Source organism: Dryobates pubescens, chromosome 4, assembly GCF_014839835.1.
Source record: "Dryobates pubescens isolate bDryPub1 chromosome 4, bDryPub1.pri, whole genome shotgun sequence".
Taxonomy (NCBI): Eukaryota; Metazoa; Chordata; class Aves; order Piciformes; family Picidae; genus Dryobates; species Dryobates pubescens.
The window spans coordinates 45,570,021-45,588,225 of NC_071615.1; the positions used below are offsets into that span (position 1 = coordinate 45,570,021).

Here is an 18,205-nt window from a genome sequence, read left to right on the forward strand (position 1 = left end):
AAGTACTTTTCTTGAAAAGCATGAATGCAACTCCCCCTTTGATTAAAAACTCTTCCTCCTATCTGCTCTTCAAAGCCAAATTTTGCAGTAACACTTCAAAATGCTCTCATTATTTCATGATCACACTTATGAAACAGAACTTCATAGGTGTTTTCTGCTGTATCACTTGTCAGCTGTCTGCTTCAATACCATCTGTTCCATGCAGAAATCAACCCTACATACACACTCCTAAAGCTTGAAAGAGTTTCAGTTCCAACATGCCCTGCAATAGCTTCAACAAGCCTTGCTTGTACATTAAACTATTTTCAAATGTAACACTTCACTTAGTGTATTTTTCAGTCAGGTTAGAGAGAAGATCAATCAGCATGAACTGTAGACTCCTAGGTTCACAGATAATGTATGACATGATTGCCCATTGGAATGGGCTGCCTGGGGAGGTGGTGGAGTCACCATCATTGGAGGTGTTCAGGAGGAGACTTGATGGGGTGCTTGGTGCCATGGGTTAGTTGTTTAGGTGGTGTTGGATTGGTTGCTGGGTTGGACGTGATGATCTTGAAGGTCTCTTCCAACCTGGTTTATTCTATACAAGAAAAATACACTTAGATATTTGGCTTTTACTTTCCAACTATAAACTCCACACAAGTTTAGTTACATACTAAACTGTACATACTAATACTTGGCTGTGCCCAGAGAGTGGTGGTGAATGGTGCCACATCCAGCTGGAGAGCAGTCACTAGTGGTGTCCCCCAGGGATCAGTTCTGGGCCCCATCCTATTCAGTATCTTTACTGATGATCTGGATGAGGGGATTGAATCAGTCATCAGTAAATTTGCAGATGACACCAAGTTGGGAGCAGAAGGGCTCTGCAGAGGGACCCTGACAGGCTGGACAGATGGGCAGAGTCCAACATGACAGAATTCAACAAGTCCAAGTGCCAGGTGCTGCACTTTGGCCACAGCAACCCCAGGCTGGGGTTGGAAGGGGTAGAGAGCAGCCAAACAGAAAGGGACCTGGGGGTACTGATTGACAGCTGGCTGAACATGAGCCAGCAGTGTGACCAGGTGGCCAAGAAGGCCAATGGCATCCTGGCCTGCATCACAAATACTGTGGCCAGCAGGAGCAGGGAGGTCATTCTGCCCCTGTACTCAGCACTGGTTAGGCCACACCTTGAGTACTGTGTCCAGTACTGGGCCCCTCAGTTTAAGAAAGACATTGAGACACTTGAATGTGTCCAGAGAAGGGCAACGAGCCTGGGGAGAGGCCTTGAGCATAAGCCCTACAAGGAGAGGCTGAGGGAGCTGGGGTTGCTTAGCCTGGAGAAGAGGAGGCTCAGGGGAGACCTTATTGCTCTCTACAACTACCTGAAGGGAGGTTGTAAGCCAGGGGGGGATTGGTCTCTTCTCCCAGGCAACCAGCACCAGAACAAGAGGACACAGTCTCAAGCTGCACCAGGGGAAGTTCAGGCTTGAGGTGAGGAGAAAGTTCTTCACAGAGAGAGTTGTTAGCTGTTGGAATGGGCTGTCTGGGGAGGTGGTGGAGTCACTGTCCCTGGAGGTGTTCAAGAGGGGATTGGACGTGGCACCTTACTGATTCTATTCTATGATTCTATACCCAACTCTATGACTGAGGCCACTAGCTCTTTGGAAGTACCACAAAGGGGTATCTTAAACCCATGTAAATTAACTAGAACTCGAAAATTAGTAGTATTGTTGTCACCTGAAATGCTAAGTCTATCTCACTCAACTGGCCTGAAGGATAGCTTGTATGTTGCAGAAGAAGTCTGCTATTTTTCTTGGCTGCTCTCACTTGCTGCTCCGCTTCGGGTTTCAGGCCATGCTATTCTCCCTCTGACCTTGGGCTTCTCTCATTTGGATTCTCTAAGGTACAGGGGAGAGGGAATGCACGTGCCTGCATAGCCTTCTGGGGCCCTTTTGTCCCCATGAGGGGACAGAAGAGCTGAATAGGGATGCAGTGGGGGCTGGGCTGTTAAGATGTGCATATATATATGTAAAGACACTTTGTACATAGCTATTGCCTTTTGTAAATACAATCCCATTTTTCACTTCCAAATTCTGAGTGTGGTCAATTTGCTCTGTGGGGCAGATTCTAAACAAAGTTATTAGGGGGATCCAATCCATGGAATTGTTAGGGTTGGAAGGGACCTCAAGGTTCATCTAGTTCCAACCCCCCTGCCATGGGCAGGGACCTCTCACACTACATCAGGTTGCTCAGAGCTACAGGCAATCACGTCTTTCCTAACATAAAACATTGAGTGTATTTGGAAGTCTTACATGCAAGATAAGCACATCAGAAAAATACCTAGAGGAGAGAAGTACTACATCTTCAGAAATATGCTGTTTTACTAAGAAAACAGGGTAGAGAGTGTTTCTCTTTTTCATTTGGTTTCTGGATGGCCATTATTTTTGTCTGCCAAAGTCAAGACAGCATGAAGTTACATTTCCTACTTTCATTATGTTACTCCTAAAGGTCAAAAATTATCAACATACAAAGACAAGAGGGCTTGAGATATTCTGGTAGATATTACATCCTTATTTTAGAATCATAGAATCATTTTGGTTGGAAGAGACATTTAAGATCTTGAAGTCCAACCCTTAACCCAGCACTGCCAGGGCACCACCAAACCCTGGCCCTCAGCATCACATCTCCACACCTTTGAAACCCTTCCCCTTTGGGGAAGAAATTGTTCCTTATTTCCAACTCCCTTGGTGCAACCTGATGCTGTTTCCTCTTGTCCTATCACTTGTCCTTCACTTGCTCTTAGGAGTAGAGACCAAACCCACCTGGCTCCAACCTCCTTTCAGGGAGTTGTAGAGATCCAAAAGGTCTCCCCTCAGCCTTCTCTTCTCCAAGCTGAACACCCCCAGCTCCCTCCAACCCTCTTCTCCAGACTCTTCCCCAGCTTCATTGCCCTTCTCTTACAACTGAAGTGGTACACAGTAAGAAGACATTTTTGATTTGCAGTCAAGTATTTCAAGGGACAAGCTCACCTCAAAACCACCTCTTTCCCCCTCCCCCCCCTTTTTTCTGAAAGTGCTAAATTGGGGTGCTTTTTAGAAATATACATCTTCTCGTGCCCTTTAACCCTTCCATGCCATGCAGGTTTTGTAATGCTGCTGTCACTGTTCTAATTCCCACTGGTCAGGTTTTCAAACTCATGCAGAGAAGCAGCACAGCTTTTAAGAAGAGCTGAACCTAGGCCTCTGTTCTTTAAAAATGTCAACACATCTTCTTTTGCTCAAATTACAAAGACTAAGATTCCTTCTGAGTGAACTCAAGCATCCATTTGGGTACCAGGACCTGAATAACTGAGGTTTTGTGAGCTGTCCCCTTTCACTGGAAGCTACAACATCAAGAATTTGGTCCCATTTACTACTTACAAAGGCTACTGAATCCTTGCCCAATACACAGAATAAAGAAAGAGCTTTTCTCTACCCTTTGATATGAACAACTTGAGCTCACAGTACAGCTGAGACATTTGGAATGTATTTTCCTTCCTTCCTCTCAGGAATTAAAATGGAGCAACTTTGAGGGCCAAGACTATCTGTTAATATAGTAGAGAGGCTGAGAGGTGGAGAGACAGCAAAACCCCTCCACCATTAAAGTTATAAAATACCCATTCCCAAACCACAAACTTCTACAGCATTCAAAACTGTGTTCTACTAAAAAAAAAACCCAAAGAACAGACACAGTAGCTAATTAAAAGTTACTTTCCCTTAGCTTTCCTCTTCCCAAATGCCAAGTATAGGATGTGTAAACATTCACCTGGTATGTGTGGCAGAAAAAGATATTTCCAGCTTTGAATTGGAATACAGTGGCTGGTAGGAAAAATGACTCTGAAACTGCTTTTGGGGGAGGAAAAAAAGCACTGTGTGTAAACAAAGGACTTTCCATAATGAGAGTACAGAGATGTGGAGCACATTACATAATGCAGTCTGTGCTCAGAGCAGGCTGCACAAGGGACAGTGACTGCCTCCCCTTACTCCTGTCATCTATCTGCAATATCTGAGGACACAAATAAGAAAATATGCCAAGAGAGAAAACAGTACAATACAGGCTCTGTTTATGCTGCAGTGAAAGATCACACCACACTAGGTAAAGTATGCACATCTTCCATGCCAGTTTAAATCCACCACATTACATTCAGGCCAATGACACTTTTGTTCAGAACAGCTGGGGTTTCTGCCTTCTTCACTGCAAAGGCCAGCACCAGAATGACTAACCTGTATGTGTCTGATGTAAAGCAGGTATTTGTCTCACTAACTGCACCATCTTGGTGGCAGGCAAAGATGTGGTTTTCAGCTTGTGTGTTCAGTTTCAGCAAGCTTAAACATTTTTCTTGTGCACATGAAATAGCTTCGTAAAATAAGGGCATCTAGTTGCAATATGTGAAGTCTTTCTGTTCAGAAAACCTTGCACTACTCTGAACAGCTGAGTCAAAGCAGCATACAGCACAATCTATGCTAATACAAATTACTAGGCAAAAAAAAATATCCCAAAGAATTGATATAGTCTTAAGAATGAGTTGAAACCACCCTCCACAGAACAGTAAGTGTCTGTAACAGAAGATGAAAAATCCCCACTTCCATCACAAAGAAACAAAACAGAAAGCCTCTGTTAACGAGGATCCAAACTCCTCCAAAAGTGCTGGAAACCTTAGGATCAAAGTACTTCACTTGTACTATTCTTTAGGCTAACGAGATTGGGTATAAGCTGAGAAGGTAACTGCCATTATAGGAAAGGTCAGCAGCAACTAAAGCAAGACATCTGCACTCCTGTGAGAAAGTCAGCCAGCACAACTAGCCAGCCAGCACAACTGCATGTTCATGCAACCAAAACCTGAATGTAAATTAGGAAGGATGATGATGATGATGATAATAATAATCGTCATCATCATCATCATAAACCAGGTTGGAAGAGACCTTCAAGATCATCGCGTCCAACCCATCAACCAATCCAACACCACCTAAACAACTAACCCATGGCACCAAGCACCCCATCAAGTCTCCTCCTGAACACCTCCAATGATGGTGACTCCACCACCTCCCTGGGCAGCCCATTCCAATGGGCAATCACCCTCTCTGTATAGAACTTCCTCCTAACCTCCAGCCTAAACCTCCCCTGGCACAGCCTGAGACTGTGTCCTTTTGTTCTGGTACTGGCTGCCTGGGAGAAGAGACCAACATCCGCCTGTCCACAACCTCCCTTCAGGTAGTTGTAGAGAGCAATAAGGTCACCCCTGAGTCTCCTCCTCTCCAGGCTAAGCAACCCCAGCTCCCTCAGCCTCTCCTCATAGGGCTTGTGTTCCAAACCCCTCAGCAACTTCATTGCCCTTCTCTGGACTCGTTCCAGCAAGTCAACCTCCTTCCTAAACTGAGGGGCCCAGAACTGGACAGCTGGATGTTGATGAAAGACTGAAAAGAGAACAGAATTCCACTGGTTTTGGAGATGGAAAGGTACAAGCTGACCTTATAGGCTGGAGAAAATTCAAACACTCAAAATTAATATTCCAGATAGACACTGTATCTCAACTTTTTTTTCCACCAAGGACTCAGAGATCCCTCATTGTAATGAGCTTCCACCTCATCTGTCCTCATTTCTGACACCAGCATGAGCCTTTCCAGCCTAGAGCCATCTACTGACAGTCAATGAGAGCCTTCCTCCTTGGGTTTTTATGGAATAGCTCTCCCTACAGCATGTAGCAAACAAAGGAGAAATATCTTCTTTTCCCAGGATTGATTTACATGCCTCCTTTACCAGAGCAGATCTGAGGAACTTAAAAGCTGCATGTACCTTGCATAGAGCCTATGTACAAGGGCCAAGTTGGTGGAAGGAAATTATGGTGTTTACTGATAGTGCAATTAGATATTCCACAGTAAATAGTTAAGACAGCTTTAAGCACTTGAAAAGCAGAGAAATTTGTCTTGTTCAAAGGTATGTTGCACATACATGAAAAGTTTTTACCCATAAAGTTACTGCAAATACTCAGTAAATTCAGATCCTATCTTATAACCATCAGAACTGTGCTGATGCTGGAGGTTAATGCACATTAAGTCTACTGAGCTTTTATCTTCTCTCTGCTCTTTCAGTTCAGATGCTCTGTTCTCAAATACCAATCCCCTGCATGACAGACAGAGCAACTGCCAGAAGTAACCCCAGTAAGCTCTAACTATTCAAGTCCTTGCCTCTAGCCTGTTTTGTAAAAGCAGCAGGAAATACAGAACTTCAATTATGCTTTGAAGGCTACAATCTTAAGCCATAATCACTAAAAGAAATATGGCAAATCAAGCATGATCTACAAAACCATTATCACTAAGAATCACACTGGAGGCTCAAGCAGAGAATTCCTGAAACACATTTGTATTTGATCCAATTATTCATGGTTCTCTATATCAATGTTAAAGAAATAACAATGACTGAACCAAACCCAATCTGTCAAATCCCCAAGCACTGGAAAATACATTTAGTGGACAGTTAATACAGTAAAAACACTGCCATGCAGACAGCCATGCAGCTCTGCAGAGGGACCTTCACAGCCTGGACAGATGGGCAGAGTCCAAGGGCAGGAGATTGAACACATCCAAGTGCCGGGTGCTGCACACTGGCCACAGCAACCCCATGCAGAGCTACAGGCTGGGGTCAGAGTGGCTGGAGAGCAGCCAGGTAGAGAGGGACCTGGGGGTACCGGTTGATGGTAGGCTGAACAGGAGCCTGCAGTGTGCCCAGGCAGCCAAGAAGGCCAATGGCATCCTGGCCTGCATCAGGAACAGTGTGGCCAGCAGGAGCAGGGAGGTCATTTTGCCCCTGTACTCAGCACTGGTTAGGCCACACCTTGAGTCCTGTGTCCAGTTCTGGGCCCCTCAGTTTAGGAAGGAGGTTGACTTGCTGGAACATGTCCAGAGAAGGGCAACAAAATTGGTGAGGAGTTTGGAGCACAAGCCCTGTGAGGAGAGGCTGAGGGAGCTGGGGTTGGTTAGCCTGGAGAAGAGGAGGTTCAGGGGAGACCTTACTGCTGTCTACAACTACCTGAAGGGAGGTTATAGCCAGGTGGGGGCTGGTCTCTTCTCCCAGGCAACCAGCAACAGAACAAGAGGACACAGTCTCAGGCTGTGCCAGGGGAGGTTTAGACTGGATGTTAGGAAGAAGTTCTTCATAGAGAGAGTGACTGCCCATTGGAATGGACTGCCCAGGGAGGCGGTGGAGTCACCATCACTAGAGGTGTTTAGGAGGAGACTGGATGGGGTGCTTGGTGCCATGGTTTAGTTCATTAGATGGTGTTAGATGATAGGTTGGACTAGATAATCTCAAAGGTCTCTTCCAACCTGGCTAATTCTATTCTATTCTAACCAACCTTGTCTGCCCAGTTTACCAAACAGTGTAACTATATTACCATAGTACTAGGAAAGCTTACTAGACCTGGTGAGAAGGAGGATATATTAACCTTAGCAGCACACCACAGTAATATTAACTCATGCTATGTCTCTAAAGAAGCACCATGTCATGTAAGCACTTTCATTTTTGAGAGCTACCATCCCCAGAATCTACTGCACCGAGTAGCAATTTGCTCATGTTAATCACATTACTCCATAACTCTGTTGAAGGCTTGTTTGTATCACTCTTACTAGAGGGCTAACTCAATACATCTGAAAATGTCATTTGCACAGGTTAAATACAGTATTATCAAGATGAAGCAAGGAGTTACTGATCTCTGGACTGGCAAGGTTCTCCCACTAGGAGCTTTGATGAAAGTTCTCCATTTCTGGAATCAGTCAAGCTTCAGATCCATGGATCATTGTTACAGTTTTAGGCTGATGCCTAGGAAAATTCCAGGGACCTTGAGTATCAGATCCTTTAGAATTAGAAGAGGCTTACCTTCTGGCTTCCTAGTATTTGAAGGGGGGCTACAAGAAAGCTGGGGAGGGACTTTTTTAGCATGTTGGGTAATGATAGGACTAGGGGGAATGGAACAAAACTAGCAATGGGTAGATTCAGATTGGATGTTAGGAAGAAGTTCTTTAGCATGAGGGTGGTGAGACACTGGAACAGGTTGCTGAGGGAGGTGGTGGAAGCCTCATCCCTGGAGGTTCTTAAGGCCAGGCTGGATGTGTCTCTGAGCAATCTGATGTAGTGTGAGATTTCCCTGCCCATGGCAGGGGGATTGGAACTAGATGATCCTGGAGGTCCCTTCCAACCCTAACAATTCTATGATTCCTATAGAAAAAGCTTCCCTGCATTCCCTGCAGCAAAATCTCTTCAGACACATAATGTAAATGTTCATGTTTTTAAGACTTAACTTTTGTTTTTAACCAAAATAACCCTTGGACATTCCCATATGGTAATGCTGAGCTTGACTCCCTTTAAAACACCTCATGAAAACTTCAGTATGTTTAGTGGCCAGACATTTGACAAGCCCGTGCTATTCACATAATGCCCTCCCTAAACCCAACTCCTTGACCTTTTTCATGCAATATACTTCAGCATCACATTAAAACTGCTGTGTGGATCTCAGTTCTGAGCAGGCAGACTCAAAACCCTCCCCCAAAACAGGATTCTTCTCAGAATTCTTCAGATGTAAAGACATTTCAATGAAATGAATACTATAGAGCAGGAGGGTCTCTCAACTCATTTCATCAGGCTAGTCACAGAGGAAATGGGGGTTCCCGTTAGTGGTGGGAACATTACATTTAGAGAGAGACTATCCAGAAGCAGAAAGAAATCCAGTACATCAACATGCACATTGGACAGAAGTTCACACCAAAGTTTAAGGGGAAAGAAGCACCTTGATCTTGTTCTACAGCTGTACTTTATTAGAAGTGTGTGGGCAAAGACGATAAAGAAGATGAGTGCTACCATCAGTGTTTGGAACTACATACCATTCTCTAAACTATATACTATCTTCTTTCCTCCCAGTTGTACAAAAAATATTTACCTAGACCTCTTGCAAAATCACAGAATTGCTAGGGTTGGAAGGGACTTCAAAGATCATCCAATTCCAACTGCCCTGTCATGGGAAGGGACACCTCACACTACACCAGGTTGCTCAGAGACACAGCCTGGCCTTAAAAACCTCCAGGGATGAGGCTTCTACCACCTCCCTGGGCAACCTGTGCCAGTGTCTCACCACCCTCTTGGTGAACAACTTTCTAATATCCAATCTGAATCTACCCATTTCTAGTTTTGTTCCATTTCCCCTAGGCTATCACTACCTGGCACCATAAAAAGTCCCTCCCCAGCTTTCTTGTAGCCCCCTTCAGATACTGGAAGGTCACAATAAGGTCTTCTTGGATCCTTCTCTTCTCCAGACTGAACAGCCCCAACTCTCTCAGTCTCTCCTCATAGCAGAGGTACTCCAGCCCTCTGCTCATCCTTGTGGCCCTTCTCTGGACATGCTCCAGCAATAGTGGAAACCATGCAAATATTTCTATGCACTTTATTGATAAATCAAGAGTAATCATTTTTCACTAAATAAATGCTTGTCTTAAATTGGAAATTGGCAAAAGCTTTGTTTTGTTTTATTTTGTTTTAAAGGGACTGAAGAGGAGTGTACACCAGATTGCAACTCTCTAGCAATAATCAGGAAAAGTTCATACCCTGACCTATTAAGACAGAAACTAAAAGAAATTAATTGTGCTCTTCAGAACGTGGTAGAATTTTCTGGATGGCTTTTCAATTCCTCCTGCATATTCAAATTGGCAAACCAGAATTTAAGAGCACTTGCCTGCACAGCCTGTCCTGCCAAAGAATACTGTAAGATGCTGCTCTACAGTACTAAAAACATTAGTGCAAGTTTTTGTTGCTAACTCCAGCTGTTGAAGAGAGAAGAGAAAGAGAAGAAGAGAAAGAGAAGAAGAGAAAGAGAAGAAGAGAAAGAGAAGAAGAGAAAGAGAAGAAGAGAAAGAGAAGAAGAGAAAGAGAAGAAGAGAAAGAGAAGAAGAGAAAGAGAAGAAGAGAAAGAGAAGAAGAGAAAGAGAAGAAGAGAAAGAGAAGAAGAGAAAGAGAAGAAGAGAAAGAGAAGAAGAGAAAGAGAAGAAGAGAAAGAGAAGAAGAGAAAGAGAAGAAGAGAAAGAGAAGAAGAGAAAGAGAAGAAGAGAAAGAGAAGAAGAGAAAGAGAAGAAGAGAAAGAGAAGAAGAGAAAGAGAAGAAGAGAAAGAGAAGAAGAGAAAGAGAAGAAGAGAAAGAGAAGAAGAGAAGAGAAGAAGAGAAGATAAAGAGAAGAAGAGAAAGAGAAGAAGAGAAAGAGAAGAAGAGAAAGAGAAGAAGAGAAAGAGAAGAAGAGAAAGAGAAGAAGAGAAAGAGAAGAAGAGAAAGAGAAGAAGAGAAAGAGAAGAAGAGAAAGAGAAGAGAAGAGAAGAGTGCCAGTAGCCTATGTTGCCTGCAGGAATCTGACAATGCTGGGTCCAATGCATACCTGGGACACACAGACTAGTTAGTAAACCCCTAATCTCTCACCTCACTTCAGAATCATAGCTTGAAGAGTTACAAACTGTGCACAATTCCTGCTTAGCCTTTGCTGTATTATGCTAGCTTTTAACTACTACTACTACTTGTTCTCACCAGTTTATATACAGAAGCCACACAGCAGCTTTGCTCTGATTGCCAGCAGCTTAAAGTAGCAACAAGAGGTGTTATGGATGGATTGGCCTGGAAAAGTTTTTCCCTGCAAGCAGACTGTGGGTGGACTGAGTCACAAACCATCAGGAAACACCACAGCTCTTCTGATCAACGGTCATAGTATTTCTGAAGAGGAAAGAGTATGGTTTGGACACACCTGCATTCCCTCTCATTGCTCTTCTGTGGAACATGCAAATAGCCATGCAAAACTGACAAAGTTTTTCCTGCTGTTTCCAAAGCTATCTCCATATCTCCACTCCCTGTTAAAAACAGCTGCCCAGAGCCCCCTGGAAAACACCAAGATACGGTACCGCAGATGAAACACTACTTAAAAAGCACCATGCATTAACCTGCTCTGAGCGACTCCATCAGCTGCCCCAACCAACCGTTTCTTACACTAACATGACTCTTCAGTCAGTATCACTGTTTTACAGAGGAGTGGTGAGCACTTTTGAGCACTGGGAGAGATCTCTGTGGTTTTGAGATTCCCCCAAAGAGAGCTGCCAAGAATCACAGAATCACTGAATGTTAGGGGTTGCAAAGGACCTCGAAAGATCATCCAGTCCAACCCCCATAGACCGGATCACATAGGAATGCATCCATGTGGGTTTTGAATATCTCCAGAGAAAGGAGACTCCACAACCCCCCTGAGCAGCCTGTTCCAGTGTTCCATCACCCTCACAGTGATGAATGTTTTCCTCCTGTTTCCATGGAGCTTCCTATGCCTCAACTTCCACTATTGCCACTTGTCCTGTCATTGGGCATCAGCCAGCAGGCCAGACTCCATCCTCTGGGCACTCACTATCTTTATAAACATGAATAAGACCACCCCTTAGGCTCCTCCTCTCCAAGATAAAGAGACCCAGGTCCCTCAATCTCTCCTCATAAGAAGGATGCTCAGAACAAGAGGACACAGTCTCAGGCTGCGCCAGGGGAGGTTCAGGCTAGATGTTAGGAAAAAGTTCTATACAGAAAGAGTGATTGCCCATTGGAATGGGCTGCCTGGGGAGGTGGTGGAGTCACCATTACTGGAGGTTTTCAGGAGGAGACTTGATGGGGTGCTTGGTGCCGTGGGCTAGTTGTTTGGGTGGTGTTTGATTGGTTGATGGGTTGGACGCGGTGATCTTGAAGGTCTCTTCCAACCTGGTTTATTCTATGTATTCTATTCTATGTATTCTATGTATTAAGAGCACTAGTGAAGAGCAACTCAGGTGTAGGAGGTTGGAGTCTTTGTTTTGTGGGTGTTTGACACCACGTTGTGTCCTGAATAGGAGAATCAGGTGTTTATCCCCTCAGCTAAGATCAAACAAAATTGGGTTATAGAAACTGCATACTGGGTTACCTGAAGTATCCTTTTTCATGGCAAGAAATATTATCCCAACAGGTCTAGAGGTAGGAAGAATTGTTCTCATTTTGAACAATCACTTCAGTAGTCAGATCTGCAACCTTTAAATCATTTTTGACAGTGAGCTAGTATTCCCCCAGAGAATTATACTTTTAACAAATACCTCAGATGAAATATGCCATCACCTTTCAAAGTGAACATGTATCATGAAAGGTTTGGTTACAGATGGCACAGTTCACAACAGCAATACATCTCCAAATCTTACAAGGTAAATCTCAATTTATAAGAGTTGTAGTTGGCTATAACTAACTGCTGCAAAGTACATCACATTCGAACACACCATGCTAATCTAATCAGCAGGAGCAGGAAATGTTAACTAATAAGAAGATATTCAATGTGTCAGTTCTGACAAGTCTGAAAAGCTCAGGATGGAACTAAGAAACATCTGGGTTTTTTTAACATAAAGATACATCTACACAAAGACCACAAGCAAGAGCCCTGTGTAGAACAGAATTGTATCAGGCCTGACACATGTGATATGTGCAATTTCATTCTGATTCATGAAACAAGCAGATACAGCCTCTCAAGCTTTCTTGGGGAAGGGGAGGAGAAGCAACCCAACACCCCTCCATTTCTTCCACTAATTGGAGCCTTAAGGGAGTTCACCTTCCAAACAACACATTTGATTAAAGTTCCTATAAGCCTGTTTTGTCTACAAAAGACAGGCATTTCCAACTTGCAGAGAAGGTAAACAGTTTTCAACCACAGTTTAAGCAGCTAGGGACACATTCAGTGTGGTCTTTCTTCACAAAAGATTACAATTGTAGAATACAATACCTACTTTCTAAATCTAGACTGAGCTTGTGACTCAAGAAGGCTGGTACAGCATGAACAGAGAACAGTCTTCTTCCTGAAAAAGTCTGTTTGCTATCAGTAGATCACCATGTGGTCACTCACAGCAATTCATGTTATGAAAGGCCACCCATCTCAGAATCTTTTTAGATACAGCACTATGGTAGTAGACATAACTTGGCTCAGGAATAATGCTCAACACCAACAGCCCAGCCCAATCTGGGTGCACTCTTTGGATATCACCCTAAAATAAAACAGATGCCACAATCCAGCTCTGGGAAGCCAAATACATAGACTCAGTTCACATAGCTTTAAAAAAGTATTGAGCCAATTGAAATTGCTGTTAAAAATAACATACTCCAAAAGTGAGTAAGTAAAGGAAGGTGGATGCTAGCAGAAGGAAAATCAGCACCCACGTTTCAGCAAGACACTAACAACTCTCTTAGATGAATGTCACTGTCACAACAAAGACCTACAGCAGCTCTATCTTCCGTTCGCTTCTGGGCAAAATTCATTTACAGAACCCTGCCAAGGCTCTGGTTGTGGAGTCCAGCCTGTGCTGAGAAGAAGGGAAGAATCTCAGCTATTAGAGCACAAACTGCAAAATAATTAGCTGCTCTTGAGAGGGGGAAATGACTGCAGAGGAATTGGAGGCAATAACTGGAATTCAAACAATCTTACTGAAGTACTTGCATAGTGAATTGGAAAAAAGTCCAACATATACAATGGTCAAAACAGTTTATCACAATCCTTCTCTTTGTTAGGAAATGCCCATAACCACTTTATTTTCCTCACTTTTTTCCTCCTACTGTCCACATGTAACATAGCCAAGGAGACAACTTTGGATCTGACTACCTAGGGATATACTATCTCCAGTCAAGTGCACAAAAAACCCAAGGAAAAGAGTGAAACACACATACAGAGGCACAAAGAAACCACTATGCAGTTTACTTAATTCCTACCAAAGAATGGGAGAATTCATATGCTTGTTTAGCCCCAACAAAGAGTGTTTTAAGGGATATATGTGAATGTATCCTCTAGTAGGATTAGGAATGCCATGGTAGGAAGGAGTGATAAGCATCTGCCTGTGCTGAAGAAGGCGGCTGTGAAAAAATAGCAAATTTGTTCTGGATGGATTCTAAAGACACCTTGGGTGTTACTATCCTAAGATGCAGAACACATTATGTTAAAGGGAGATTTAGCCACAGAAATGACTAAAAAAATAATAAAATACAGTATGACTATTCTTCCTACAGCATACTTCTTTACCATAATTACCCATCAGTCTGAAAGAGCCCTCTTCAAAGACAAGCAATTACATACTTTCCTATTAAAGCACGTCTGTTGACCTCCTATTTATGGGCAACTGTTTGAGAAAACTTGAAACAAAACCAAAAAAACCCCAAATCAAACCACTGCTACAGACACACTGAGATCTAGCAGAGAATTTTTTAATAGATCACGAAAAGAAGTTGAAAGATACTAACCTAGTTTTGTTTACAAGCACTGTAGCTATGAAGGCTAAACCTGAGTTACACATGGAAGAGTATAAATGAAACAACACAGACTAAACAGCTTTAAAAATGAAAGCAGCAATGTGACCAGAGCATACACATGAAGAGACTGGAAGGATACAAAGTTAATGCTCTTATAACTAAACAGAAGATTAAGTCTTCTGATACTATATAATCCATCATGCCATGCAGTCTTGCAGGGAACATGCCAAACTACTGAAAAAGGAGAGGAAGAAAGTTCAACCTTATCAAGTAAAACTTCAGATTTGACAGTTTTACTTCTACAGAGCCCTGCTCTAGCTCTTCAAGTCAATGGGAGGGCTCCCTTGTATCTGATAAATGCCAGCTGAAGTATAAATTCTGCAGAATGCTTTTAAATGTCAAAACACACATACCAAACAAAATACTTGCTTCTGGTTTATGTTTCTCAAGAAGAAAATGCAAACAATTATCATGGTCTTAGACTGGCCACTATGTAGGAACCTTTGCTTTTTAGCATCACTCTTGGGCTGGTGCATTTGGAGGAGAAATAGCTACAGACCTTTCAGTAATGTTAAGCCCTAAATGGTTTATATTTATATACTAAAGAAGCAATTTCTAACCAGTGTGAAGAGCTGATGCTATATTGTCTTGCATAGTGCCAAACATGCATACTAGAGTTTTAATAGAAAGTAAATGCTCTAGCTGCATGCTGTTCAAATCTGGAGTTTCAGCCAATGGATCTCAATTTCATTTCAGTACAGTTTTCAAGACTGCAGTGTCTGGGTTTGTAGCACTGCAAACAGGATTCATAATTTCTTTTCTTCACTTAATATATTAATTAAGCTCCCCCTCTTAAAACCCCACTATTAAACCTCTCTACTGAATCCAAGACTATGTTCTTGTAATTTTCTACTGCATATGCTGTATTTAAAAAGTCTACATAATGTGACACTTAACCTGCCCAACTTTCTAAAAAGTCTGATGCAACTGCATAAGCAAACTTTAGTTAACCAAGCACTGCACAACCAGCATTTGGAAGGAGTATAGCAACTCCACATTCCTCCTTGCTAGCGTTAAGTGTATGTACCGGCTTTACGTGGTCTATGACATAAAAGCAATGCTATTTACAGCTCATAAATTAGCAACGTTTGAAAGTGACTAGTACAGCAGAAAGTTCTACCAAAACAACATGTATTCAAAGCTGATGATATTTGTTTTTACCTGAAAATTAACATCTTCCTTCTTAAATATCAGTGCTCGAACTTCATCAGGGTCTCCGTTAAATATAGCTTGAACCAACAGCGGCTGAAATGAAAACAAACAAACCACATCTTAAAATATAACCCCATTTTAATTTTTAGTGACACATAACGCCAGCACAAGGTGGGAAAATAAATCCCAGCCAGGGAAATAATTAAACCATCAATAGTACTGAGAACTGAAGAAACTCCCAAGTTTTAAAGACCTCAAACATGTGAACATACTCTAATGCCAATGAAATAGACAAAAGGGCCCACAAGAGTAGCCTGTAACAACTAAGAAGTAAACTCCTCATCACAAAGGTAGGGCTGCTGCTGCTGCATGCTGAAAATTCTGTACAACATAAGCAAAGAAATCCCTTTTACATGAGCAAGTGACTAAAGTTACCAGGAAATTTTCACCTGTTTAAACAGAGTGGGAAAGCAAAGTCCATCAGCTTAAGTATGGTAACATTCACACTCAGACACATCTATTACTAAATATAGCAGGCTTTCTTAGTAAGAAAAGCTGCTGAGGTAGACTAGCAAGATTTAAGTGAGTCACTTGACAAAATAAAGTAATCAAACCACAGTCCCACTGTCGATCATCTCCAGAAAATGGCAACTTGTGTCAAAATTATAACTTAGGCTTGTTTTTCATTTTAGTTCAGAATTGCTCTTGCTTGATGCATGCTATAGATCAGCTCTCGAAATGAGCACAGTATATTGTTGCAATACAATGATTACATCAGTTTCTAGAGTGGTGTTGCCTAAATGCACCATTGAGGAATAAGGAGTGGAGCAGAAAAAAAACCAGCACCCAAGGTTTACTTCAAACATAGTTTTTACCAAGCATTCTAACCCCTCTGCTGTTATACAAGAGTAATGAAAAAGAATGAGCCTTTGCAAATGTTAACTCTACAACTAAGTTTCAGCTTTTACCCTCTTTAGTACAGGCAGTTTTTACCACTTTGTCCTGTTTCAGCATCAAGCACATTTACGTTAATGCGTGGTATTTGCAACAGTATTATTATACAAGCTGGAAATATGCCAACAAACGATATGCCTTACCAGCACATTTCCAGTGGGTGATGGATGCAAGGATACATTTTCCTGAGGTAATTTGGAAATAAATGTAGGAGTGTCATCTTCCTCCTCCTCCAAAACAACAATACAAACTCGACTCATTCGATCCGCTTGAGGAAGCAAAAGCCAGCCAAAAAATGCCAGGAACAGAGCGTTTGGAACCAGCCTGCAGGTATCCTAATGGGGACCATAGAGGAAATACTTTCACCTGTTCCACACCCCCTCACAAACTTGGGAGTGCTACTGCTGGTGGTGCATTAGGATTTAAAAAAGGCCATTCCATCTCCCCCTCGCACTTCATTTTTCAGATTTAAGCACCCCTGAGATGTTCAAGACAATGCTGGGGAAAAAAAAGTTGTTGTTGTTTGGGTTTTTTCCTCCCCAAAATAAAATTCTTCTTAAGCATCCAAACCTCAATAACGAAACTGTGGAACAGCTGACAAAAATACACCAAGATCCAATTCCATTTGAGCAGCACTGACTGTCACACACAGCTGTCCTTCCACAAGCAAATTTGTCTTTGTAAGATGTCACAATTTCCACAAAGTCCTTCTACCCCCACAGAGAAATCATTGTTACAGAAGACACGGCACTGTCGAGGACGGAACAATTGCCCTGAGAGAGACGGCTGCAGCTCTACCCCACTGCTGCAAGGTCAGTTTCAAATCAGCCGTCGCAGGCTTTCTGGTGACTGAAAATAAACGCTCCTTCTGATCACCCTCTCATTCTACAGCTTCCATTCTCGATGTCAGAAACAGCCCAGCCAGGAAAAAGCATCTCATTTCAAACAGTTTCTCGGGACCTGCTCGGAGGAAAATAATTCTTTCCCGCGCAAGAAGAATATCTGCAACATACAGCACGGCTGCAGCACATTTACATGCGATGAGTCAGACCACAGAGACAATGAACTCCCTGAATAATATTGCTGGTTGGATCCAGTCTCCCCAAATGACAGCAAGGCAGACAGCACTGCTCCGTCAGGGACGCACGCAATGTGGAGCGCTCGTTTTTCCTTCGGCAGACAGTAGCCGCGGCTTCTCCATCTGCCAACGCGCTAGGCAGAAACACTGTTGAGAAAGAACGCTTCAGAGAAATAAGCTAGCTACCACACACAAAAGATCAAATTACTGGCTTAGACTTCTTCTGCAAAAGCAGCTCATCACTCAAGTGCTTCTTTTGATCACCATGTGAATGCAGTTCCCATGATAGAGGGGGCGAAGGGGGGGGAAAAAATAAATAAAAAAATCAGACTCTGTACATCTTCTCCAAGCCAACTTCTTTATTCAAGCATCTGTCACCGTGCCAACCTGATTCTCCTCTTCAGTTAGCGCTTCTGCTTACCAGGGTTTGGGGCTTTTTTCCCTTGACAAATTCAATTATACAATCAGCAGATAGCCTTGCAAAGCTTGAAAAAATCCTGGCTGCCCAAGCCGGTCATTACAAGCCCACAGGAGCGGAGCGCGAACCACCACCACAGCAGCAGCATTCCCACCGAGCAGCAGCCTGGTGAGCAGCGACTGCAGCCTGGCAGGATGAAGTGCCTAGTAATGCTCACATGT

At 42.9% G+C, this 18,205-nt stretch overlaps 1 protein-coding gene across 1 annotated transcript in view; it reads right to left on the bottom strand.

The window, feature by feature from the left end:
- ANKRD28 (ankyrin repeat domain 28) overlaps window positions 1-17,004 on the bottom strand; it is an 84,318-nt gene extending 67,314 nt beyond the window's left edge. The window contains exons 1-2 of the mRNA XM_009908599.2: window positions 16,632-17,004; window positions 15,544-15,627 (exon numbers count right to left, since the gene is read on the bottom strand). Coding sequence (XP_009906901.2) covers window positions 15,544-15,627; window positions 16,632-16,748 — 201 coding nt within the window. The 5' untranslated portion in view covers window positions 16,749-17,004. The remainder of the gene's footprint in view (window positions 1-15,543; window positions 15,628-16,631) is intronic.
- Window positions 17,005-18,205: the final 1,201 nt, after the last annotated feature.